The sequence below is a fragment of the Ambystoma mexicanum genome, chromosome 13 (genome assembly GCF_040938575.1).
Source record: "Ambystoma mexicanum isolate Mex_15411 chromosome 13, UKY_AmexF1_1, whole genome shotgun sequence".
NCBI lineage: Eukaryota > Metazoa > Chordata > Amphibia > Caudata > Ambystomatidae > Ambystoma > Ambystoma mexicanum.
Genome location: NC_090938.1, coordinates 606,218,952 through 606,241,468, shown reverse-complemented (window position 1 = coordinate 606,241,468; position 22,517 = coordinate 606,218,952). Strand labels below are relative to the sequence as shown.

General features: G+C 51.5%; 1 protein-coding gene across 9 annotated transcripts in view; it reads right to left on the bottom strand.

Annotated features, from left to right (window-relative positions):
• LOC138521540 (signal transducer and activator of transcription 5B) overlaps nt 1–22,517 on the bottom strand; it is a 1,967,228-nt gene that overhangs the window by 491,332 nt on the left and 1,453,379 nt on the right. For all 9 annotated transcript variants that reach the window (XM_069634461.1, XM_069634460.1, XM_069634455.1 and 6 more), the window contains one exon: nt 2,241–2,396. In XM_069634461.1, coding sequence (XP_069490562.1) covers nt 2,241–2,396 — 156 coding nt within the window. The remainder of the gene's footprint in view (nt 1–2,240; nt 2,397–22,517) is intronic.

Below are 22,517 nucleotides of genomic sequence, written 5' to 3'. Positions count from 1 at the left end.
CAGTCATTGTTTGTATTTAGCGCAAGGATTGGCAATAGTTTTTTTAGTATAGGCCCTTTTTTTACAAGACGCCACTAGGACTGCCTTATTATTCGATGGTTGTAGCTTGCTCCCATCTTAGAATTAGGTTTAGATTAGGCGTTCTTTCAACCCGCATCTACAGTTTAATAGACACCCTTGAACCGTGTCTGTCTTTACTCTTGCAACCAGGAGTTCTTTCCACCCCTCACTCCAACCTTCACACTGGCAAGTCTCAGGGGCAAGCGTTCCACCAACATATTCGGGCAACAGTGGCTGTGTCCCGTTGTCCTATCCTTTTTGTGTCCCCCAGTTGCCCCCAAGTCCTGCTTTTTAAATGAGTCCCCCCCGATCCGCAGTTCACCCTCACCAACTCTTACTTGGGGGGGCACTTTCCTGCACCCTGCGGGCCGCTCTGTTTCTTGCGGCCTCTATTGTGCTGGCGCTATTGCATGCTCTTCAGGGCTGTTCCCCGGGGTCACCATCAGACCCGATATCCCTGCAGAGCCACGTCCAGGGCCCGCTTCTGGCAGGATCCTGCACCCTGCGTGTGCCAGCTCCATGTGCTAGGTCCGCCTGTGTCTTGCGACCTCGCGTGGGACTCTTCCGATCTCAGTCTCAGGCCGAGCCTGGGCCCAGCACCTTGCCAACTTCACCCACGGCTAGCTCTGGCTCTAGACCAGCAATCTTCACAAAATTTGGATCGGGGATACCCCAATGAGTTCACTCCAGGGTAGTAACATTAGATCTGCTCATGGGGGGTAAGGGTGGGCTCAGTTCCCCTATGTGTCCCACGGACTGGGAGCATGAGCATTAGCCAGTCCGCCTCTATGCGCCCCCCTGGTGGCGAATTCTCACCCAGGGTAATTTTTAGACATTTTGTGTTACTGTTTCATACTTGGGGCAGGGAGCTGAAAGGAAGCTGCGAGCTGGAAGAAGCTCAGAACATTGTGTTAAACACAGTTTTCTTTTTGGTTGCCGACATCCTTACACATTGTACAGATTTAGTTGTGCGGGCAAGTATAGGTTTTGGACACAGACAGATTCTTCAGTTGAACTCTTTGACTTCGACGTTCCTTAGTTTTCTTTAGGTAGGGAAATCCCACCTTAGCATACGGCAAGTTATGCCTTTTACCCATCCTGACACTTAAGTTAATAAAAGTGTTTATTTTGCACTTTGAATCTGTTGTATGTGTCCTTCATGATGCCTTCACACTTGGATTCCACCCTTTGGAACAAGTTCGCTAACGCACGCATACTATTGGACTATTGAAATTCAGGAACCTCAAAGACTTATCTGATCAACAAAGTCTCTAGCTTGTTTCTTGCTGTCGTATGACCACCCTTACTGGTTTCTCGCTCAATTCTCTTTGCACATTTGGTAGGGCATGTGTCTTGTTCAATTTTACATTTCTGAGCCAAACTCATTGAAGCTGCCACCATGTGGCATGTTTCGTCACTATATGAAACCTAAATAAAGAAAGGATATAATCTCCCAACTTAAAAGTAGTCCTTGTATTGACATTGTAAAAAAGGCTAAAACATTTGTACAGGGATTTGAATCAGGCACCTGCAGACGGTATCATACCGAAATACTGAACAAGAAAATCGCGAACACAAAAATGCTGAAATTCGCACTGCACATTACACCGCAATTATATGTGGGGTGGAGGGGATAGGCTAATAAAGAATACGAGACGAGTACGAGGGTCTCCCTCTGCATATAATTGCAGTGACGTGTGTGGGGGAAAAAAAAAATTGACATTTTTCTATTAGTGTTTTCACATAGGTCCCCTGCAGTCTAAACGGGTATCTGCATGAGGCACTCAAAGCTTTTTCTTCCATGATGGATGTTTAAAACCCAAATTGTCCGGGTTTATTTCTCCGATTACTGTAAACAAAGCCCTTATATTTGAGCCGTATGTTTAAAAAAGGACCCACGTCAATAAAACTGTACAGTCCGGATTCCAGTGGTAAATGTCAGCAAGCTGTTTAATCAGGTTCTGAAGGGAGAGGCATAAGCTAAAAGTCCATGATACATAACATTCCAGTGGCAACTATTGAACCCACATTTGTAAAATTAAACTGCACATGTACAAAGGGAATCCAGATGTGGCAATCTCAAAACTACATGATACCGGAATAAGCAGTTAAATAGTTTTTATTAAGATTATTCCATGTACAACTATTGTTGGGAAATCTTTTGGAAAATTCCTTTTTACCTAGTAACAAGTGCTGATATGATATCTGTAATTGCTGCGTTGAGCTCGGCAAGTAGCTCTTCCACTGGTCCAGGGATTGGGAGTTGTTGGCAGAGGTGTTCAGCTCGCCGGATTTGCTGACGGTTTTGCCAAATTATTTCAGCCAACTTTTCACACCTGCAAAAAGAACAATATATGAGGCCACAAAAATAAACCTGGGGAAATTTCTTCTTTTTGAAACAGAGAAAACACCAGTACATGTATGAATGCACTTTCTATATATGAAAAAAGCCCAAAAACTGTTTATTTCACAAAACCATCCCAGAGTACAGGGAGAGAAACTGCTCTAAAATGGTCATTTCCTTAGATTTTTTACCCTCACACACTAGTCCTCACTGTGGATTGCCTTAGTGTCTCCAAAACCATTGCACATGTATTACACTTGTTTTTATCGTCATGGCTCAGTAGTCACAACATTTGCTAGAGGTTCTGGCATGGTGACGAAGACACAGAACCCTGATTTATGTGTACACATTGCTAAGAATCTCCATATCAAAGAAGGATCGCTTTGGGATAAAACATCCACAAATTAAAGACTGTAGAAAGCTTGTGCCATAGTCCAGGTGGCTGCCCTACACATTTCTGAAACGTGTACACGCTAAATAAGGTTATGGTATGCTGATTCATACCGCGCACTGCTACTGCCCAGGGACAGTCGCAAAGCGCTCACGTGGTCCTGCAAGAGAAGAGGGACGGGTGTGTTTTCGGGGATAGGATGATAGGATAGGTTCAGAACCAAGAGGAACTGGCGTCAGTGAGCATTGTTGTGTGTGCATTGGTTAGTGTGGGAGGCCCTGTGTGTTGTAATCATATTTAGTTATGTATTTTTGCATTTATTTCAGCATGCCAAACCCTCGGGCATCAGGGAGCTAGTTACAGAAAGTGAATAGTAGATTAGTGAGGTACAAGAACACCATAGGGTTATAGTCAAATAGGTGTGGGTATACAGACTGGCAGAGCCTCACCTCATGGTGCTGGGGCCACATCAGGCATGCAGACAAGCATTTGAGACAGAATAGGTGTGTACGGAGGAAAGCGGACTATGTACGGGGTCTACATCAGGTGTACAGACAGGCATGCAATACAGAATAGGTGTGAGTGTATACATAATAAGTTACTCACCGGAGTGAATAACTTAGTCCATAGTCCCCTTTCCGCCATACTGCACGGGTGTCCCTTCCAAGGGACGGGAGTCTGAACCTTTTTCACCAGAAAAAAACCTTCTTCCCTTTTAAATTTAGAGGCGCGCGGGGGTGCGGCCCAGGGAGCATGCGCTGCCCTGACTCTGCCCTCCGGCGCCACACCTCAGTCCCCATTGACGCGTCGACAATAGAAATAACATTGCCTAATGACACCAATATTATTAGGGGCGAGGCTGGTGGGACGCATGGAGGAAAAGGAACTATGGACTAAGAGTATGTTAGTCACTACGGTGAGTAACTTCTAATTACTCTTACGTCCCGTCCCCTTTCCTCCATACTGCATGGGTGATTCCAACTGAATGTAGCCCCAGGGTGGAGAGGAGACCCTTCTTAAGCAAATAGGTTCCTGAGAACCGCCTATCCAAAAGCTGCGTCAGTTCTAGAGCCGGCATCCAAACAGTAATGCTTGCAGAAAGACGAGGGAGTGGCCCAAATGGCTGCACTGCTTATGACTTGCCAGGGGACATGGCGCTGAAATGCAATGGACGTGCCTTGGCCCTGACTGCGTGGGCATGCATGTTGGCCGGAAGTGGCTTGTGCTAGCCCTCGTACGCTTCTTTGATGGCGGCGACCTTCCAACGGGTTATGGAGGCCTTGGAAGCCTGATAGCCTGGTCTTGAGCCTCTTAAGGTGACACACAGGGCATCCGATTTGCGTAAGCCCTTGGTCCTGTCCAAGTAGAACTTCAGGGCACGCCTGACATCCAGGCAGTGCAGCACTCTATGTGCTTCGTCCTTAGGATTGGCAAAGAATTTAGGAAGGTCTATTTCCTCGTTCAAGTGGAAAGCAGACGGCACATTGGGCAAAAACGCTGGGTGTCCCCGGAGGACTACTTTGTCCCTGTGAAAGGTAGTATATGGTTCCGAAGCAACCAGCGCCTGGATCTCGCTGACTCTACAAGCCGAGGTGAGGCCGACCAGTAAGACCGTCTTGATGGTGACCAGCCTGATGTCCGTGGATGCCATTGGTTCAAACGGTTTATAAGGTCCCCCGTGGGGTGTGGCCTCTTGATGGGCGGGTGGAGCCTTGCGAGCCCCGTGAAATGTTTGACGATAGGATTGGAGGAGGAGAAGCTCCCCTCTTCCGAGTTCCTGTAAGCCCAGATGGCTGCGTGGTATGTACAACAGTGGGCGAGGTGCGCCGAGAAGGAGAGAACGTCGTCCAAAGTACATTCCAGTGGTCGATTCCCTTGGAGTCTGTCCAGTGGCAGAACCGGATCTATTTGCTTTTATACTGGGCCCTGGTAGCCTTGCTCCTTGTGCCCTGTATGATTTCCAGATTAACCTGGGAGAGGCTGAGGTGCCGCAGCGTTACCTGCTCAGATACCACAATGTGAGGGCTAGTTTCTGAGGCGCTGGGTGGATGACCCAGCCCCCCTCCTGCGCCAGAAGATGAGCTGTGTCTGTCGAGAGGTGAATCGGAGGCATCTCTGAGAGGCTAGCAGCTCCGAAAACCATGGCCTGGCCGGCCTCCATGAAGCTATTAGAATAATGTTGAGGTGGCGAGATTCCTTGATCTTGCAAATCAATCTGTGAATCAGCTGTGTGGGCGGGAAGGCGTAAACCTTCATGATGTTCCACTGAAGCCGAAAGCCTCGCCCAGGGAGCCGGTGCCCTGTCCCTGCCAGGAGGCGAACTGAGGACAGTTCCTGTTGTGCCAGGTGGCAAAGAGATCCACCTAGGGATGACCCCACCTGTTGAAGATCTCCTGAATAAAGAGGTCGTTAAGCTGCCACTCGTAATTGTCCACCCCCAGCCTGCTGAGCCTGTCCGCCTCCAGGTTGGATTCCCCCGTGAGGTGGACTGCAGTGAGGTGGATGTCGTTTTCCAGGGCCCACTCCCACATGCTGATTGCCAGTCTGCACAGAGGAGGGGATCTGGTGCCTTCCTGTTGTTGACGTAGTACATGCTGGTCGAGTTGTCTGTCTGGATGTGGACAACCTTGCCTGTCTGTAGGTTGCAGTCCCTGGACCCCCATTTTAGGTCTGGGTGGAGAGATGGAGGAACGTTAATCATCTCGGATTGAGAGCCCAGCTCCTGATTCCATGAAGCCGCAAAGTGCAGCTGAATCCTCCTCATCCTAAATCTTGTGTGTGGAATGGCTAATAGGACCACCGCCAAGAGACCCAGAAGATGCTGGTACAACCATGCTGAGGTCACCTCTCTGCTGAGGACGTGGGCTTAGGCCCTCTTGATGGCCAAGATCTTGTCCTCCGATGGAAATATTTTCTCGGAGCACGTGTCCCAGATGAGGCCCAAGAATGTCAGAGTCTGCGTGGGCTGCAGCTGCGACTTCTTGAGATTGAGCGAGAAGCCCAAATCGTGCAGTGTGTTCAGAAGGGCATGTGAAAGGTGGTGAACTGCTTACAGAGATGTAGCCCTGATGAGCCAGTCATCAAGGTATGGGTAGATGTGGAGGTCCTGCGCTCTGAGGAGGGCAGCCACTGTATTCATGAGCCTGGTAAAGACCCTGGGGGCCGAGTTGAGGCCAAAAGGAAGGACCTTTTATTGAAAATAGTAGCCCATGATCCTGAACCAGAGGAAAGAACAATGGGGCTGCCAAATCCGGACGTTTAGGTACGCGTCCTTCAGATCCAGGGAGCACACACAGTCCCCCTTGCACAATGTCTCCGCTATAAAAGCTGGCGTAACCATCTTGAATTTCTGCAGGGGGAAGCAGAGATTGTGGGTGGAAAGGTCCAGCACAACTCTCAGGCCCGCCTGGTACTTCTGAGTGGTGAAAATCCTGGAGTAAAAGCCCAAGCCTCGCTGGGAGGCTGGGACTTCATCCACTGCCTGGCTCTCTACAAGCGACCGGATCTCTGCCAGAAGAGTCGCTGTTCCAACTTGAGGGAGTGGAGGGAGGCGCGAAAGAGAGGCTGGGATGGGTAGGCGGTACCATGTGGATACTACAGAGAGGATCCAGAGGTCTGTGAAATTCTGGCACCAGAAATTAACAAAGTTAGTCACCGTAGTGACTACCTTACTCCTAGTCCATAGACCCCTTTCCTCCATACTTTTGGGACATTCCGTCCTGTGGGACGGGACCAGAGCACTTTTTGTAAAAAGGCACCAAATTGAAATTTGTGTCCTCTTTTTACGCGGGTTACCGCATGCGGCTGTAACACTGCCCTCTTTAGCTCCGCCCCACGCTTCGCCCTTCAGTCCTTTTCTATCGCCAGGTCTGAGACCATTTAAGCAATAATAGAGGATATTTATTAGAGAGGACGGCAGGCGGGCGTATGGAGGAAAGGGGACTATGGACTAGGAGCAAGGTAGTCACTACGGTGAATAAGTTATACTCCTACGTCCCCTTTCCTCCATACTTTTGGGAGATTACCAAGCACTCCTTACAGGAGAACGGTGGATGGAACTCCTTTACTGAAAGAGGGTTTTGAGAACAGCTTGCCCGATCTGAGCATCTGCCCTGGAGCTCAGGTCTAAGCAGTAATGTTTCACAAAAGCTGATGGGGAAGTCCACGTAGCTGCTTTGGCAATGGTTTCCCAGGGAACATATTTTTGGAACACAATGGCAGCTCCCTTGCCCTGCACAAGATGGGCATGAATTCCCTTCGGAGGCTGAAGGCCCTGAACGGTATACGCCTCAGAGAAAAAGGAAGCAAGCCGTCGGGAGATAGTTGCTTTCAAGGTCGGCTTTCCTTTCAGGTCACCGAAGGTCACCAAGAGCTGGGCAGAGCTCTGAAGATTTATTTGGACAGAAAATCTAAACTTAAGAGCTCACCTTGATCCAAATTATGCAGAACCCTCTCAGCTTCTGAGGCCGGTTCTGGGAATAAAACTGGTAAGGAAATAGACTGGTTCAGATGAAAATCGGATACCACCTTTGGAAGGAAAGAAGGATTGGTCCGAAGGACAACCTTATCCCTGTCAAAGGTGAAGAATGGATGTTCTAGCGACAAGGCTTGAAACTCCCTTACACGTCTTGCCGAAGACAATGCAATCAGAAAAGCCATTTTCCATTAAAGGAATTTCAAATCCACCGTAGCCATGGGCTTAAAGGAAAGGTTTTACGGCATAAAGCAGTAAGAACCATATTCAGATCCCCCTTAAAATGCGGGTTACGCACAGGTGGATACAGATGCAATAGACCTGCAATGAACAGGACAGTTCAATTCAACGTGTTCCTGAGCTTGCATAGCGCACAGTGCATCAGAGGAAGAGGCGGGAAGGCGTAGGCCCTCATATCGTGCCACGGAATCTCGAGAGCATCCCCCAGGGAAGAAGCTCCGAGCCCGTTCCTGGAAGCATAAAGAGGAAGTTTCCTGTTCGATGATGTCGCAGAGAGGTCCACTTCTGGAGTGCCCCAATGGCGAAAAAGGTCGGAGAGGATCTCTATGTTCAGCTCCCACTCGTAGCTGACCACCGTTCGCCGGCTGAAAGAGTCTGCCATTACATTCAGCTGACCCGGAATGTGTACCGCCAACAGCCAAACACTGTGCTGAATGGCCCATTCCCAAATCTGAATGGCTAGATCTACAAGGGGAGGTGACCTGGTACCCCCCTGCTTGTTGATGTAAAGCATGGATACAGCATTGTCCGTGCGGACACGGACCACCTTGTTCGCAATCCCTGGCTTGAAAGCTTTGAGCGCCAGGAAAATCACCAGGAGCTCCAGATAATTTATGTGAAATTGTCTGTCCTGCGGCAACCATAGGTCGAAAACCTGAAGATGATCCATCGTCGCGCCCCACCCGATAAGGGAGGAGTTCATTGTAATGGTCACCTGAGGAGAGGGCTCCTGAAAAGGCGCATCCACCGACAGATTGCTGGAAGACGACCACCATAGGAGATCTGTCATCATGCAGGGTGGAACCAGAACCATTTTGGTATCCGGGTCCACTGCCTGGAGCCAGGAGTTCCGAAGAGCCAACTGCGTAAATCGCATCCTGAGACACGTCAGGGGGAGAGCAAGCATACCATGCGGCCCAGAAGCCTCTGGAACCACCAGGCGGACATGCTCACCGACTGAATGAAGACTTGACACGTGGTTAACAGATCCGCCATTCTGTCCACCGTCAAGTACACCCTGCAGTCGATAGTGTTCCAACGGAAACCCAGGAATATCAGGTCCTGAGAGATTGTCATGGTGGATTTCCACCAGTTCACCGACAGCCCAAGACTGAACAGGAGCTGAAGGAGAGACTGAAGATTGCTCAAGGCTTTCACTGGACAGGGACTGCGCAGAAGCCTGTCATCCAAATATGGATACACATGAATACCATGTAGCCTTAAAAAAGCTGCAATTACTGACATCTTTGTGAAGAGACGCGGCGCAGAGCTGAGACCAAAAGGGAGCACTCGAAAATTATAGTGCTCCTCTCCCAGGGAGAATCGCAGAAATTTCTGATGCGGGCTCCAGATCAGGATATGCATATAAGCAGCCTGAAGGTACACAAAGCTGAAGAGAGGACTTTATTTGGCAGGGCGTAATCATCTTGAATTTCTCTTGAGGAATAGAAAGATTGAACAGGGAAAGATCTAGAATGGTGCGCAGGGCAGCCTGGTTGGGTTTTGGCACCGTAAACAGACGAGAGTAGAACCCCTCCCCTTGTTCCCCTAGGGGAACAGGTTCTATCGCCCTGAGATCTAGAAGCTTCTGGACCTCGGCTCTGAGGGAGGGCGTCCCAGACTGCTGAAAGGACGATTAAAGGGTGGGGTAGGGGGAAGGGGCAAGCGGAAGCCCACCCGAGCGATGGACAAAACCCACCGGTCGCCAGTGATTGTTTGCCACACCTCCAGATGAGACAAGATTCAACCTCCCGCCGGAGTCTCATGCAAGTGCCAAAAAATGTAATTTTGCAGACTTTTCGGCGGAGAGACTACCTGTCCCTGAAGAGGAGGCTGACGACCGACAGAAAAACCGGCTGCGTTGCTGCCTCCAGTGGGAGTTAACAGGCGGAGGATCAGTCCTGTGCTACCTGTGGTCTTGTAACCCTCTGAAGCCTGAAGAGGATCAAGATAGGGACCCAGATCTCTGAGCTTTGACTGGGGCTTTCACAAACAGCGACAGACTTGGCAGTTTGCGTGCTCGCCTTTGTCTTGGTGAGTTCGTCATCCGTTGAAGAATAAAAGAACTCTTTGCCCTCAAAAGGCAGGTCCAGAACTTTATCTTGGACCCCCTTCGAAAACTTTGTTGCATGAAGCCAAGCCTGACTAGAGGTGTCCACCCCCAGCATGAGGCCACGAGCCGAGGTGTCGACATGGTGCGCAGCAGCCTCCAGCATATCCTGCGCCAACATCCTGGTGTCTGACAAGCCGCCTTTAAAGTCTTCTAACCTGTCAAAAGGAATGAACTCCTGGAAGTCAGCTAAATCTCTCCACAGTTTCATATTCGCCGCCGCCAGGATGAGCTCTGGTTAGGCTGATGCAATTGCAGCACCGAATTGGCAAAAATCTTCTTGCCCAAGGAATCGAGCAATTTATCCTCCTTGGACAGAACTTGAGCCGCAGAGGCAGAGGAGGTGCTACCGCCAGGGTGACAGGCGCTGTGACAGGAACTGTCATGGCAGGCAACGGAGTCTGTGAGCAGATTTCCCTAAAGAGGCCCTTAAAGTACTCGCTCATGGGATCAGAGTTCATTAGACTATGACATTTCCCAAAAAAGGCATCCTCTGCCGAGGCCTTAGGCACAGGAGTGGGCAGAGGCCACTGGATATTTACTAGACATCCTGTCCCATGAATTAGCCTCCAAAGGAGGAACCTCGGCAAAGCCGGTAACAGAGGAGTTACGGTCGACGGCCTCTCCCCGTGCCCCCTCAACAGAACCGGTAACACAGCGAGCGCGGGAAAGTTGAGGAATCCACCTCACAGACTAGAACTTAATAGGCTTCTCAGTTCTGTTGGTACACACCTTAGCCTCGTTAAGCGGATCCTTGGAACAGAGTCCATTCTTAATAGCTCCCCGAGAGATGCCTTGAACTTTGGTTCGGTATAGAAAGTCTGAAGAGAAGCCTCAGAGCGCACCCCAGTGTCTGTGCGTGAAGCTCCTAACAAGGAGACCTCGGAGCAAACTCTGGTACCCAGGAACAAGTGTCAAATCCCAGACGTGCCGGCAAAGACGGAGGACTAAGCGACCGCAGAACCGGAGCAGGAGAGAAGGACAACGGGAAAGAAAAAAGGTCTTCTCGGTGATGCTAGTGCGACCAGCCCCGACTGCGCGGAGAAAAGGACTGAAGGGAGATACGCAGGGCGGAGCTAAGGAGGGCGGGGTTACAGCCGCGTGCGGTACCCCACGTAAAACGAGAAGGACACATTTTTCAATTTGATGCTTTTTTACAAAAAGTGCTCTGGTCCCGTCCCACAGGACGGAATGTCCCAAAAGTATGGAGGAAAGGGGACGGGACATAGGAGTAGTGCGTGAAGAGCAAGTCTGCCCCCCAATGGAGACACGTGGACCCAGAGGGACATGTCATGCCTTCTTTCCTTCGGAGGCTGTCGCGGAGGAGGGCGACTGGAAAAAGCCCTTACCCCCCACCCCCCTTTTGTTGCTTGCTCCGGTTCTGGGACGGCGAGCGGTCCTGCTGCCTGCATCTCCATTCCTGGAAGCCACAAAACCCTCTGTACGTACGCCCCCTGTCGGAGCGCTGCTGGGTCTGGGTGTACGACTTGGGCATGGTCTTTGTCAAGATGGATAAAGACTTGGCCGTTTGTGAGCTGTTTTTCTTCTTGTCCAGCTCTTCATCCGTGGAGGAGTGCGTTCCTGGACATCTGAGTTGAACTTCGTTGCCCGGAGCCAGGCTGTCCTCATGTCCGTGGCGATACAGATGGCACGGCCAGAGGGGTCAATATAGGCCACAGTGGATTCCATGAGGTCCTGCGCCACCAGCTTGGCCTCAGCCGGCCCCGCCTTAAAACCTGATTGGCTCTGTGTAGGGAGTCCCGGGAGGAAGTTCCGCAATCTCCCGCCATAACCTTTGGTTAGCGCCAGCCAGCATGGCATCAGCGTTAGCCTGGCGAAGATGCAAGGACGCGTTGGAATACAGCTTCTTCCCATACGCCTCCAAGATCTTCTCCTCCTTGCCTAGCAGCGTCGACGAGGAGGAGGCGGAGGACGACTGAGGCTTTGAGTGTAGTGATGCCGCAGCAATCACAGAGGAGTGTGGCAGAGGATAGGCCGATAGCAAGAGTGTATCCCCCTCCATCTGCCTGTACTTAGCATTCAGGCGTTCATTGACCGGCTGGACCGAGTGGGGCTTGAGCCAACCCTTCTTGGCCAAGGAGACTACATCGATTTGCAGTGGAATCTCAGTTCCAGCATCGGGTTGGGGTAGGCCGAGGGAGGAACTCCCCCAGCCCTGCAAGACGCTCGTGGAAGGCACTGCAAGACGCTCGTGGAAGGCCCTGGCCGAGGATGGCGTGTCCGGATCCTCCTCCTCATCCGTATCCTGTGGATCAGGAGGATCCTGTGGAGGTGGAGGAGTTGCTGGAGCCAGAGGCTGGGGTACAGTGACCGTGGCCAGAGGCTGAGGAGGAGGCTGGTACGGAACCACCTGAGGAATCGGCTGGGGAGCCGGAGGCAGCGGCTGCGCCGGGACTGGGGGTGCCAGCAGAGTAGCTTGTGGTGCCGGTAGCATCGTAGGGAGGACCTCCCCTATGGCGTCCTTGAGAATAACCCCCATCCGAGGTGACTTCATGAGCCCGAGGAACCTCTTGCAGAACCCCTCTTCACAGGCCGGAGAGGTGGTAGGGGGTACTGACGGGGTACCCGGGAGCTGCTGGAGCCACTGCATACCCTGCCTGTATGGACGCAGTGGAAAACTGCCCTGCCCAGAAGAAGGATAGGTGTAGGCCACGTACCTGGTTGAGGCCAGTCCCACCTTGACACTCGTTCCACATCGAACTCCTGGAATGGCGTCGGATGGGTGCCTCTATCTGGTATGACGGCCGCCATCTTGTCAAGCTGCCTGCCACATGCCTGTGACGTGTTGCTTGGCTCGCTGGGCCCAGCCTCCTCCAAGGCTCTTGTGTGTGGATCACGAGGCCTACCCGGCTTCTCGGGCCTAGACCCGGTAGGTGTGACACCATCGACCTGGGGGTCTGTAGAGCTGCGTTTAGGCGCCCCCTCACACGTTTTGCCGGTACAAGGGCATAGCCCCTCAGATGACAATCCGGTACAAGAACCGTCCGGTCCCTCAACACTGACACCGGGAGGATCCAAGGATCCCTTGACCTGGAGGCCGGCAGCTGCAGCAGCCTCGGTACATGTGCTGGTACAAGGACCTGATCAGTCCCTCACGCGTGGGAGAGTCCTTGGGAAGGAATCTCCCTTGCGGGGTGCGATGGAAAATAGCGGCCCTACCTTTGGCCTGGCTCAATGTTACACAAAGTTCTTGAGGTCCTCTGGAGGCGACTTCTGGAAGAGCTCCCTCCACCTGGCTAGTCTGATCTTCAGCGCTTTTGATGACATTGTGTCGCACGCTGTGCAAGCTTACCAACCGTGGTCTGGGCCAAGGCAAGGTAGGCAGAAGGCGTGGGGGGTCTGAAGTTGGGAAGAGCCCGTCACAGGATGGACACCTGCTGAACCCTGCGGAAGTCGAAATGCGCCAGAGAGGTGCGCGACGCCTGAGGACAGAGTACCTGAATGATAAAAAGACAAAAAAGACAAAGAAAAGAAGTATCTGCATGTGGAATTATATTGCAGAAGCCAAACCCAAGAGCGCTGGTGAATTCAGCCTGTTCCTGTCGATGCAGAAAAGGGGACTGAAGTGCGGCGCCGGAGGTCGGAGTCAGGGCAGCGCATGCTCCCAGTGCCGCACCCCCTGCGTGCCTCTAAATTTAAAGGGGAGAAGGTTTTCTCTGGTGAAAAAGGTTCTGTCTCCCGTCCCTTCGAAGGGACGCCCATGCAGTATGGAGGAAAGGGGACGGGATGTAAGAGTAATTAAAGTTACTTGCTGCAGTGACTAGAGTACTCCTAGTCCATAGACCCCTATCCACCATTCTTGTGGGCGTCCCCCAACATGGGGACGGTTACGGAACATTTAGCAGCGAAAAATGGCCTTCCCCTTCAAAATTAGTGCAGTGAGCGGAGGTGTGGCCTTGGGCGTGGGAACGCCCAGCCGACACCCCACCCTCTGGCACCTCACCTCAGTCCCCTTTGACACATCGAACGCTTAGATAACTGGCTATGCTGAGTTTATTAGCACCTGGCAACAAGCGGAGGTGGGTGGGCCGTATGGAGGGAAGGGGACTATGGACCTCATCACAAGTTTGGTGGTAAATCGGCACAATTACCACCGGGGGCAAATAGCGTTACCGCCGGGTGGTGCAGCGGTATCAGTGCTGCATCACAACCTGGCATGCATGCACCCCGACTCAGACGGTAACGCTATTAGCGCCCGGTGATAATTGCGCTGAAATAAGGGCTACCGCCAGAAAACCAGCATGAATAGCACTACCACCGGTGTTGGGAAGGCATTGTATCACAAGTATTGACACTGACACAATGGATACAATTTGTAAAACCTTTATTGAAAATGTTGGGGTTGCCCTATAACTAAGATGGGAATAGTCTCGACCATCAAACGATAAACAAAATAGCCCTAGTGAAGTCTGTCAAATCAAAATGCCCTATGCTAACAAAAACCTAATGCCCGCCCTATCTCTTGCACAAAAGTGTAAAAAAGGAGAAATGTATGCAAAAGGAAAAATCAGTGTTCAAATGATAATGGGCTGAACCAGCTCTCCTCCCCACGTTATGCCTCATAGGGTAAGGTGATCCTTGTAGGCAGGATGACGCACTCTGGCTCGGTTTTCAACAGATTACAAAACCGTGGATCGAGGCTCGCCTGGCCTTCGACATTAAAGTCTCTTTCTCTGACGTCAAAATGTAGGTTTCAACCAAAACGTTCACAAAGGCCCCCCTCTACTGGGCTCAGACCTTTCACAAAGTTCAACGCAAAGTAGCAATAAAGTTCAACACAAAGTTACAAGGGGGGGCTCTCTTCCCCAAGCTTAGTATACTTTGGGTCTCCCTCAATCGGGCACAGACCCCTTTTTTCGGATGTCCGAAGTCTTTCAAATGTGTGTGGTTTTCTTACAGGACCACTTCGACTCAATGTCCACTATTTTACTTTGATTCCTGCTGTTTATTTGCCTTTTAGCTTCGGACAATGTACCTTTCACAGAGACTTTTGAATAGGCTACTATCTTTCACCGGATGACTCTGATAATTAGTACTGGTGGTCTTGAAGCTACATCTTACTTTAAAGTTCATTCACGGGTCTGCCTTTCTTTGAGTCTCATAAACACGCGCAGAGGCGTTGCTGGGTGGGTGGGGCTATAGCCCCGGGTCTTTTAAGGGTAGCCCCATATAGAAGCGCAGGGGCTACACCTAAAAGGCTAGCTAGCCCCAAGTCCTGGCAGTCCTGAAATTATCGTCGCCCCAGATCTTTTCCAGACCTAGCAACACCCCTGCACACACGTGCAGCCTTCACTTGTGATATGATGTTATTTCATTCACTTTGAAACACACCGTTCACTTGCCAACTCACCGGCTGTGTGCGCTTCTTTCTTGTTTTGCGGTTTTCCAATTTTCGAGTCAAGGTTAGTGCCACAGGCTTGACCTCAACTCCCCAACTGTGCCGTTCACCCAGGAGAGTCACTGACCTCCTTGAAACACAGTTCAATCTTCACTTGTGGGATCTGGCCTTCTCCACGTCTCTTTTGCAGTCTGTCAGAGGCAACGACCTCCAGTAGGGAAGCCTTGGGCTTTTCGGCGCGCTGCACTCGTCCCTTGGTCTGTTGTTCTGCACCAGTAGGTGTACATTTGTCCAGGAAGTTCTGCTTCTTCCCGTGTTCCGCCTTGCTCAGAGTGTGTCTTTAGGTGTTGCCTTTTATTCATGGGAGGAGAGTTAACCGGTATCAAGTGTATGCACTTAGGGTAAAATGCCTGACTTTGCCTGACCTGACTAACGGCACATGTCCAGTACGATGTGAGAGTGTTAGTCTGGTCACCCTCTTCCTCGGCCCAGTGTTTGTGTAAAAAGGGGTGAGAGGGTGGAGTTGGGACTTCAATAAATCCTAAAAAACAGGATGGGGTAGATAAACAAAAGAGGGGGAAATACCGCGTCTCACCATCGGCTATCTCACCCCCACTTCGTGAAGACCCTCACCCAGGTGATCCTCCAGCACTGATCCACCCCCAGGAACTGGATCCAAAAGTGATGGTCGTGCCCTGGCCACCTGGATGACAAGTCCCTGAGGACTAGCCGTGCAAGACACCCTTTGGTTTCTTACAACGGCGAACCTGCGCTATTAACTCAGGCAGAAATTGTGTCAGCGCCAGAACGAGAAGCATCGCGGTGTCCATTTTGAAAAACACAATCCATTAAAATCTCCACTTCCTGCAGCCATCCAGCACTGCAAACCATCCAAAATGTCTCAGGAGAGCCCAAGAGGCAAAGGGGCCGAACATCGCCTCAGAAAGCCCAAATTCAGCAAGGGTGAGCTTGTGGTCCTCACATATGAGGTAGTGGCCCACTGTGAGGAGCTGTATGGAACCAGGCAAAGAAAATCCAGTGGGCAGCGGCGGACAGCAATATGGAACAACATTACGCAGAATGCACAGCAGTTGCCAGTGTACCCTGTGATGGTGAGGACTGCCATAAAAGGTGGAACGACATGAGTGGTGACTGTTGTCCCAACACCGCTGGGAGTCCCTGGCGACAGGAGGAGGCACTGCCAAGTCACTGGCACTCACCGCTTGGGAGGAGAAATGCAGCACGGTGCTGGAGCTCGAGTAGATAGAGGGAGTCAGCAGTGCCGAAGCAGGAGCCAGCAGCCAGGAGGTGAGTGACCCCCAGCCAGAATGCATGCATAAATGACAAACCAGCATAAGAAGCCCCACTGAACAGGGACACAAGTCAGCATACCCCGAAGCTGAGCACGTAGCGCAGAGTGACGGGGTGGCACATCAGCCACTCTCCACCCGTCACATCAGACATGAGGCATGGCACCAAGGGCAACCCGGAGCATCATAGCAGCGGGAAGGGCAGGCAAGTGAACCAAACAAATGCCATGCGCACTACACCCCTACCGGCACACCATGTGCCAGTGTGAATGATGTGCGTGAATATCCATGACACCGTGCAGCAGTCACCGCAGCAAGAAGCTGTCCCAGTAGGCCTGCCCCATGAGGGCACGTCAGACAAGCTACAGGGAAGTACATGTCCCACACACAGACATATGCCCAGCCTGCCAATCACTGTGCACCAAAGTACAGCCCTGCTGGCCACGCAGCATTTATTTATGGTTTGCTTGTTATTTATTTATTGCTTGCTTCTTAGGCACTTATACAGCAAGTAAAATACTGTATCAAAGTGCCCACAGGGCGAATGGAAGGAACAAGAAAGTGAAACACATTACAAAGCACAATATTTAAGAACAGTGGGAGGAAAAAACGAAAAAGGACAAACCTACTATGCCTTGTGAGTATTCAGAACGTGCAAGTGCAGCAAGGAAGAGGGCAGAGGGGGTAAGTGTTGGGGAGTCTGAGCTCATGGGTAAGCCATGATGCAGATGAAGTGCTAGGATTGTTGAGTGCTACGCAGGCTGGAGCTGCGTTAAGTGTAAATGGGAACCTCCAGGGCGGAGGGTGTGCCAATGCAAGTGCTGAGGGTAGACAGGAGCTGGGCCGATTGGGTGTGGGAGGTCAGGGACCCCCAATGATGCATAAGGGCCCCGGACAACAATCACAGAATTTGTGGGATTAGCAGAGGAGAGAAAAAGGGAAGGAGGCGGTAAAGAGGAAAGTCTTAAGGATATCTAGGAATTTAAGAAAATCCTGCTCAAGGCACATAGGAAGGCGAGGCTGTTCCATAGGAGGGAGCCAGCTGAGGAAAGCGAACAACCACCTATCCTCTGTTTAGCAAAACGCTTTTCACACAAAGAGGTTGTGCCAGGGGAGCATAGTGGTCTAGAGGGAGAGTATTTAGTAAGATAAAGTTGAAGTTAGTGTGGTCCCCGGGCCCAGACAGCCTTGTGGATGACGCAGATGGATTTGAATTTAATTTGTGCAGCAAGCGGGAGCCAGTGAAGACTTTTTAGGGCAGGAGAGATGAGGTCCTTGGGCTTAAGGCCAAGGATAAGTCTTGCTGCCCTATTCTGGATTAGCTGCAGGGGTGGCAGAGTGGAAGATGGCAGATTTAGGAGGAGGCTATTGCAATAGTCAAGCCTACAGAGAACCAGGGCTCGAGTAACATTGAGCCTCTGGGGGGAAATGAGAAAAGAGAGAATTCCTTTGAGAAGGAAGAGCTGAAAGTGGGACATCTTGGCAATGTCCTGAGTGTGAGGGAGGAAGGAGAGAGAGGAGTTGAAGATGACGCCAAGGTTTTTGACTTCAGAAGAAGGAGCAGGGGGGAGAGCCCAAGGAAGAATGCTAGAGTGAAGGGAAGAAGGAGGGAGCAGGGGTCCAGATGGGAAGGATCTCGGTTTTACAGGCTTTGAGGCAGAGACCTTTGGGGGTGCACCAGGACTGGATGACAAATAGGCAGTCAGGGATGATGGAGGGTGCAAGAGGGTCAGCAGGAAGTTTGAAAAAGAGCTGTGTGTCGTCTGCGTAACACTGAAAGCTGGAGAAGGAGGAGAGCAGGCGTACAAGCAGAGCAAGGTAGATGTTAAAGAGCCAAGGGAAGAGGATAGAACCATGGAGAACACCACAGATGGAGAAGCAAGTAGGAGAGGTGAAGGTGCCCAGGATGACTTGGGAAGAGCGGTCAGTAAGGAAGGATGTCAGCCAGTCCATTGCCCATTTTGAGATACCAAGGGTATCGTGGAGCCTTTACATGAGGATGGAATGGTTGACTGTGTCAAAGGCAGAGGAGAGATCGAGAAGGTTGAGGACAGCTGGGGAGTTTGGGTCCAGAGATGCAAGCAGTTCTTCATGGGTGTTCAGAAAAACAGTTTCCGTCCCTCTGGATGCTCGGAATCCAGATTGATGGTCGTGGAGACCACCAACAAGTTCGGTGTATGAGTTGAGTTGGGGCAGTGCCAGCTTCTCCAGCAGCTTCCCCAGGAAGGGGGTGATGGAAATAGGGCGGTAGTTGGCATGGCAGAGTGGGCTCACACAGGAGTGCTTATTGGAGGAGGGGAAAGATCCAGTGTCAAAAGAGTAATTGCAGGAATCAGCGAGTGCAGGGGCAAGAGAGCCAATGTTATCCTTGATGGTCCTGGATGAGCAAGGGGAAAACTGTTCAGAAGAGACCTTCATGGAGCAGACAACTCTGGTAACTTCTTCAGGTGTGACAGGGGAGAAGGAGGAGGGTGGGAGTCCAAGAGAGGTAAGGGGGTGTGGGATGGGTTGTGAGGTTGTGTAGCAAGGGTGATCAGGATGTCCAGTGTTTTGGTGGCGAAGTGGGTGGCCAGTGCATTGCACAGGGCGTAGGAAGAAGAAGGGGAGGAGGAGACTGCGGAAGGGTTGGCTAGTTCCCTCCAGATCTTGAAAAGTTTAGCCGTGTTGTTGGATGCACTGGAAACACGTGCCTGTATGTGGGCTCTTTGCTTGGCACGGTTGGAGAGACTGTATTGCCTTTGGAGCAGGCGGTAGGCCAGTTTATCAGAGGATGAGCCTGAGGTTTGCCACGTCCGTTCTGCCGCCCTGCACTTTCGTTTCAGGGCCGCAAGTTCGGAGTCGTACCAGGTGTTATTCTTAGAGGCAGGTTTCAGGCAGATACTCATGACTGGGGCAAGAATGTCAAGAGTATTGGTGATGGAAAGGTGGAGGTTGCTGAGGGCAGAGTCAGAGGTAGGGAGGTTGAGGGGGGGTGAAGGGGGAAGCGAAGGTAGCAGCTGACACTCGTTTAATCAGGCAGATGTTAGCGAACAAGGTTGGCAGGGCTTTTGGGGGGGTGGTCAGAGGGCCAAATGGACCCAGGTGGGAGGAGAGTAGAGAATGGTCTGATGAGAAGGGGTGACTAGTGAGGAGGTGCGGGGGGGGAGAGAGGTCAGAGTGTATGAGGGCGGCCAGAGTAGTTGGGGGGAGAGAGAGGTCAGAGTGTATGAGGGCTTCCAGAGTGTGTCCAGCTGAGTGGGTTGGCCCAGAAGGGAGAATGGAGAGGGAAAGCGAGGTGCAGAGGTCAGTGAAGAGAATGGATGCAAAGCCAGGAGCGTCCAGTTGGATGTTGAAATCTCCCAGGAGGAGGAGGTTGGAGGGGGATAAAAGTAAGGAAGAGCAGAAATCAGCCCATTCGGTGAGGAACAGGGTGGTGGCACCTGGAGGCCGGTAAATGGTAGCAATGGTCAGGGTGGAGATGGGAGAGATGACCAACTTGCAAACCAGGCTTCCAAAGGAAGAGTAGAGCTAGGTGGGTAAGATGGAAGTAGGAACCCACTCAGGGAAGATTAAGGCAACCCCTCGCCAGTGCGGTAAGGTTGAGGCTTGGAGGAGATGATCTTGAAGCCGTCAAGGAGAATGGAGTCAAAAGCAGTGACTGAGCTGGCATTGAACTATGTCTTGGTAAAAGCGAGTATGTCGAGGTCAATGTCTTCAAGAAGGAGGCAGATGTCAGTGGAGTGTTTGTTGGCTGAACGGGCTTCAAGAGTCGCCAGGTGGAGGAGGTCTGTGCCTTTGAAGGTTTTCTGAGGTGGTGTACAGGGGCATGGTACACCAGTCAGAGGAGGGAGAGAGAGTAGAAGGGGGAGATGCAGGAGAAGGAAGGAAGTTAATGAGAGAAGGCAGGATCCGGTCAAGGAGAAGGAGGTTGGGTTGTGGACCCTGAACCTGGATAGTGCCTGTGTGATGGACATTAACAAAGCAACTTGAGGATGAGAAGCCGGCCAAGAGGACATCCTGCGTAGTGCCACCGTTAATGAGGATGTGGAATGAGAGAGAGTGGAGATGTGATGGGGGCGGGAGGTCAACAGATCTGGAGAGGGGACAGAGAGGAGGATATCAGTGAAAACCTCTTTAGAGGAAGCACCGACAGTTGTCTGCGATGGGAAGTCCAGGGTTTGCACTCAGGATGTCTTTTTTGTGTTTTTTCAGACCGAACCTCGTGACAGAGGGGGGATCGGTAATAGTGTAGCAGTTAGAGAAAATAGGAGGGATGGAGAGAGCCATAAGGGCGGCAGAGGTTAGCCGAGGAATGAAAGAAGAGTGGTCGCACAGCACAGTTCTAGCTAAACTCACTAGGTGGCCTAGTAGAAGTAGTCACAAAGGCAAATGCAAACCAGAAAGGAATAGAATTTCAATAGTTAAGAGGTTCACAGATTAAAAAAATAAACACCTAAAATTGTTATTTTTTGTTTTAAAAGGAGGCACAATACAATGCAGGAGGTTCACATGTGAAAAATGTAAACACACCTAAAATCGTTTTTTTTAAAAGAAGGCACAAATGCAGCGAGAGAAGATGTAGGTTAGTTGCAGCAAGGAGGGCAGAGTCTCAAGTCACAGTAAAAGGTTAGGAAGAGGTTACTGGAGGAGTTCAGCCATAGCTCACTTGCAGATCTGCAGGGAGCATAGATTTCCAAGGATGCAATAACATAGGGAAGCAGTAAATTAGTCTGGAGACCCGAGTCATAGTTTGGGGAGAGGTAGGGTCGGCTTCACCTACTGGCTCTCCTGATTGGGCATTTGGTGGAAGAGGGGCCCAATCACAGCAGGGCTTTCACCCCAAGGCAGGCACTCCAGTGCCTACAAATACAGCAGCCGCAATGATGGAGAGGATGGCTCTCAACTGAAGCCAATGGAGTGTAGAATGCACACAGGCACACAGCAGCAGTCATTGTAATTGTATTGGGTTATTTATAATGCGCTTAATAAGGTTTCTAAGCGCAGACCCGAGGATCGAACCTGTGTTGCTCTGCCTCGTCTTGCATTCAAGACGAGCACGTTGCCCCTGAGCTAGACTCCTGAGACATTTTTTTAAATTTACAGTCTTGCAAAAAATAAAGATTACGTTTTTCTGATATTTAGGAAAAAATGCATGTGCTCCACAAGAGCCCAACAGGGATTACCCATCATCTGGGTGGTCAGGGGACTCCTCCAAGCCTTGTGGTGAGGAGAGAGCAATTAGGTGCTTGCTGGATGACTTCTGGAGAGAAAGGAGGCTGGGGAGGGCACAGCCAGGGGCCTTAGAATAGGGCCTTGGGAGGCGAGCCGGCTTTGCCCCGTGGAGCCATGACAGTGCCATGGAATAAGCCCCCCACCCCAATCGCAACCCCACCATGTCAGTGCTACCTGGGGAGGCGATGTGGAGCCCATAAAGGTCCACAAGCATGCTCGTCTGACATAAGCCAGACCAACATGGACAACCTGACCTACTCAAACACAGGCCAATGGCCAACAGGCCATGGGTCCCATACCCATCGCCACAGGCTAACCCATGATGGAGGTCCCGCATGCATCCTTCCAAGGCCAACCATGGCCATCTTCCCTTATGTGTGGGGTCAAACTCTGTACCCTTGCAATTGGGTCTTGTATGCCAACACACGTGGGGAAGAATCTGATGACACTACCCATGTCCCCTACAGGCACTCGCGCATCACCAGGGGCCTTGGAGGAGGAGGGGGATGTTGCAGGCCCATCAGGGAGTGGCTTTACAAGGCACTCAAGGTCTGCAACCACCACCCCACGAAGGAACACACGATCCTCACCAGGGGGCACGGGACCACCGTGCAACACCTGCAGCCAGCAGGGCCAAGCCTGCCGGTGGCCCCGCAGGCCCTGTGCCAACACCACCAGCAATAGGCACGGACAAAGAGGCATCGCCTGCTTCCAGGCCCACTGAGGAGCCACAGGGGGACATCAGCCCGGAATCACCACCAGCAGCAGACCCACACTCCGCAGGTTTTCCTCTGCGCTGCCAGTGCATGTGCACAACCAAGCCGGATGTGGACAACCCATCACTTGGTTCACCTGCTTACTGCCCCAGCCCAGTGCAGAGCCGCACACCCAGACAGCCTAGTCAGTCTCACATCGTGCTGCTGCAAAGGCTAGATGTGATGGAGCGCAGGCAGCGCAAGATAGAAGCGATCGGGCGCACTCACTTTGCACACCTGAAGGCCATCAGGGACAGTAATCA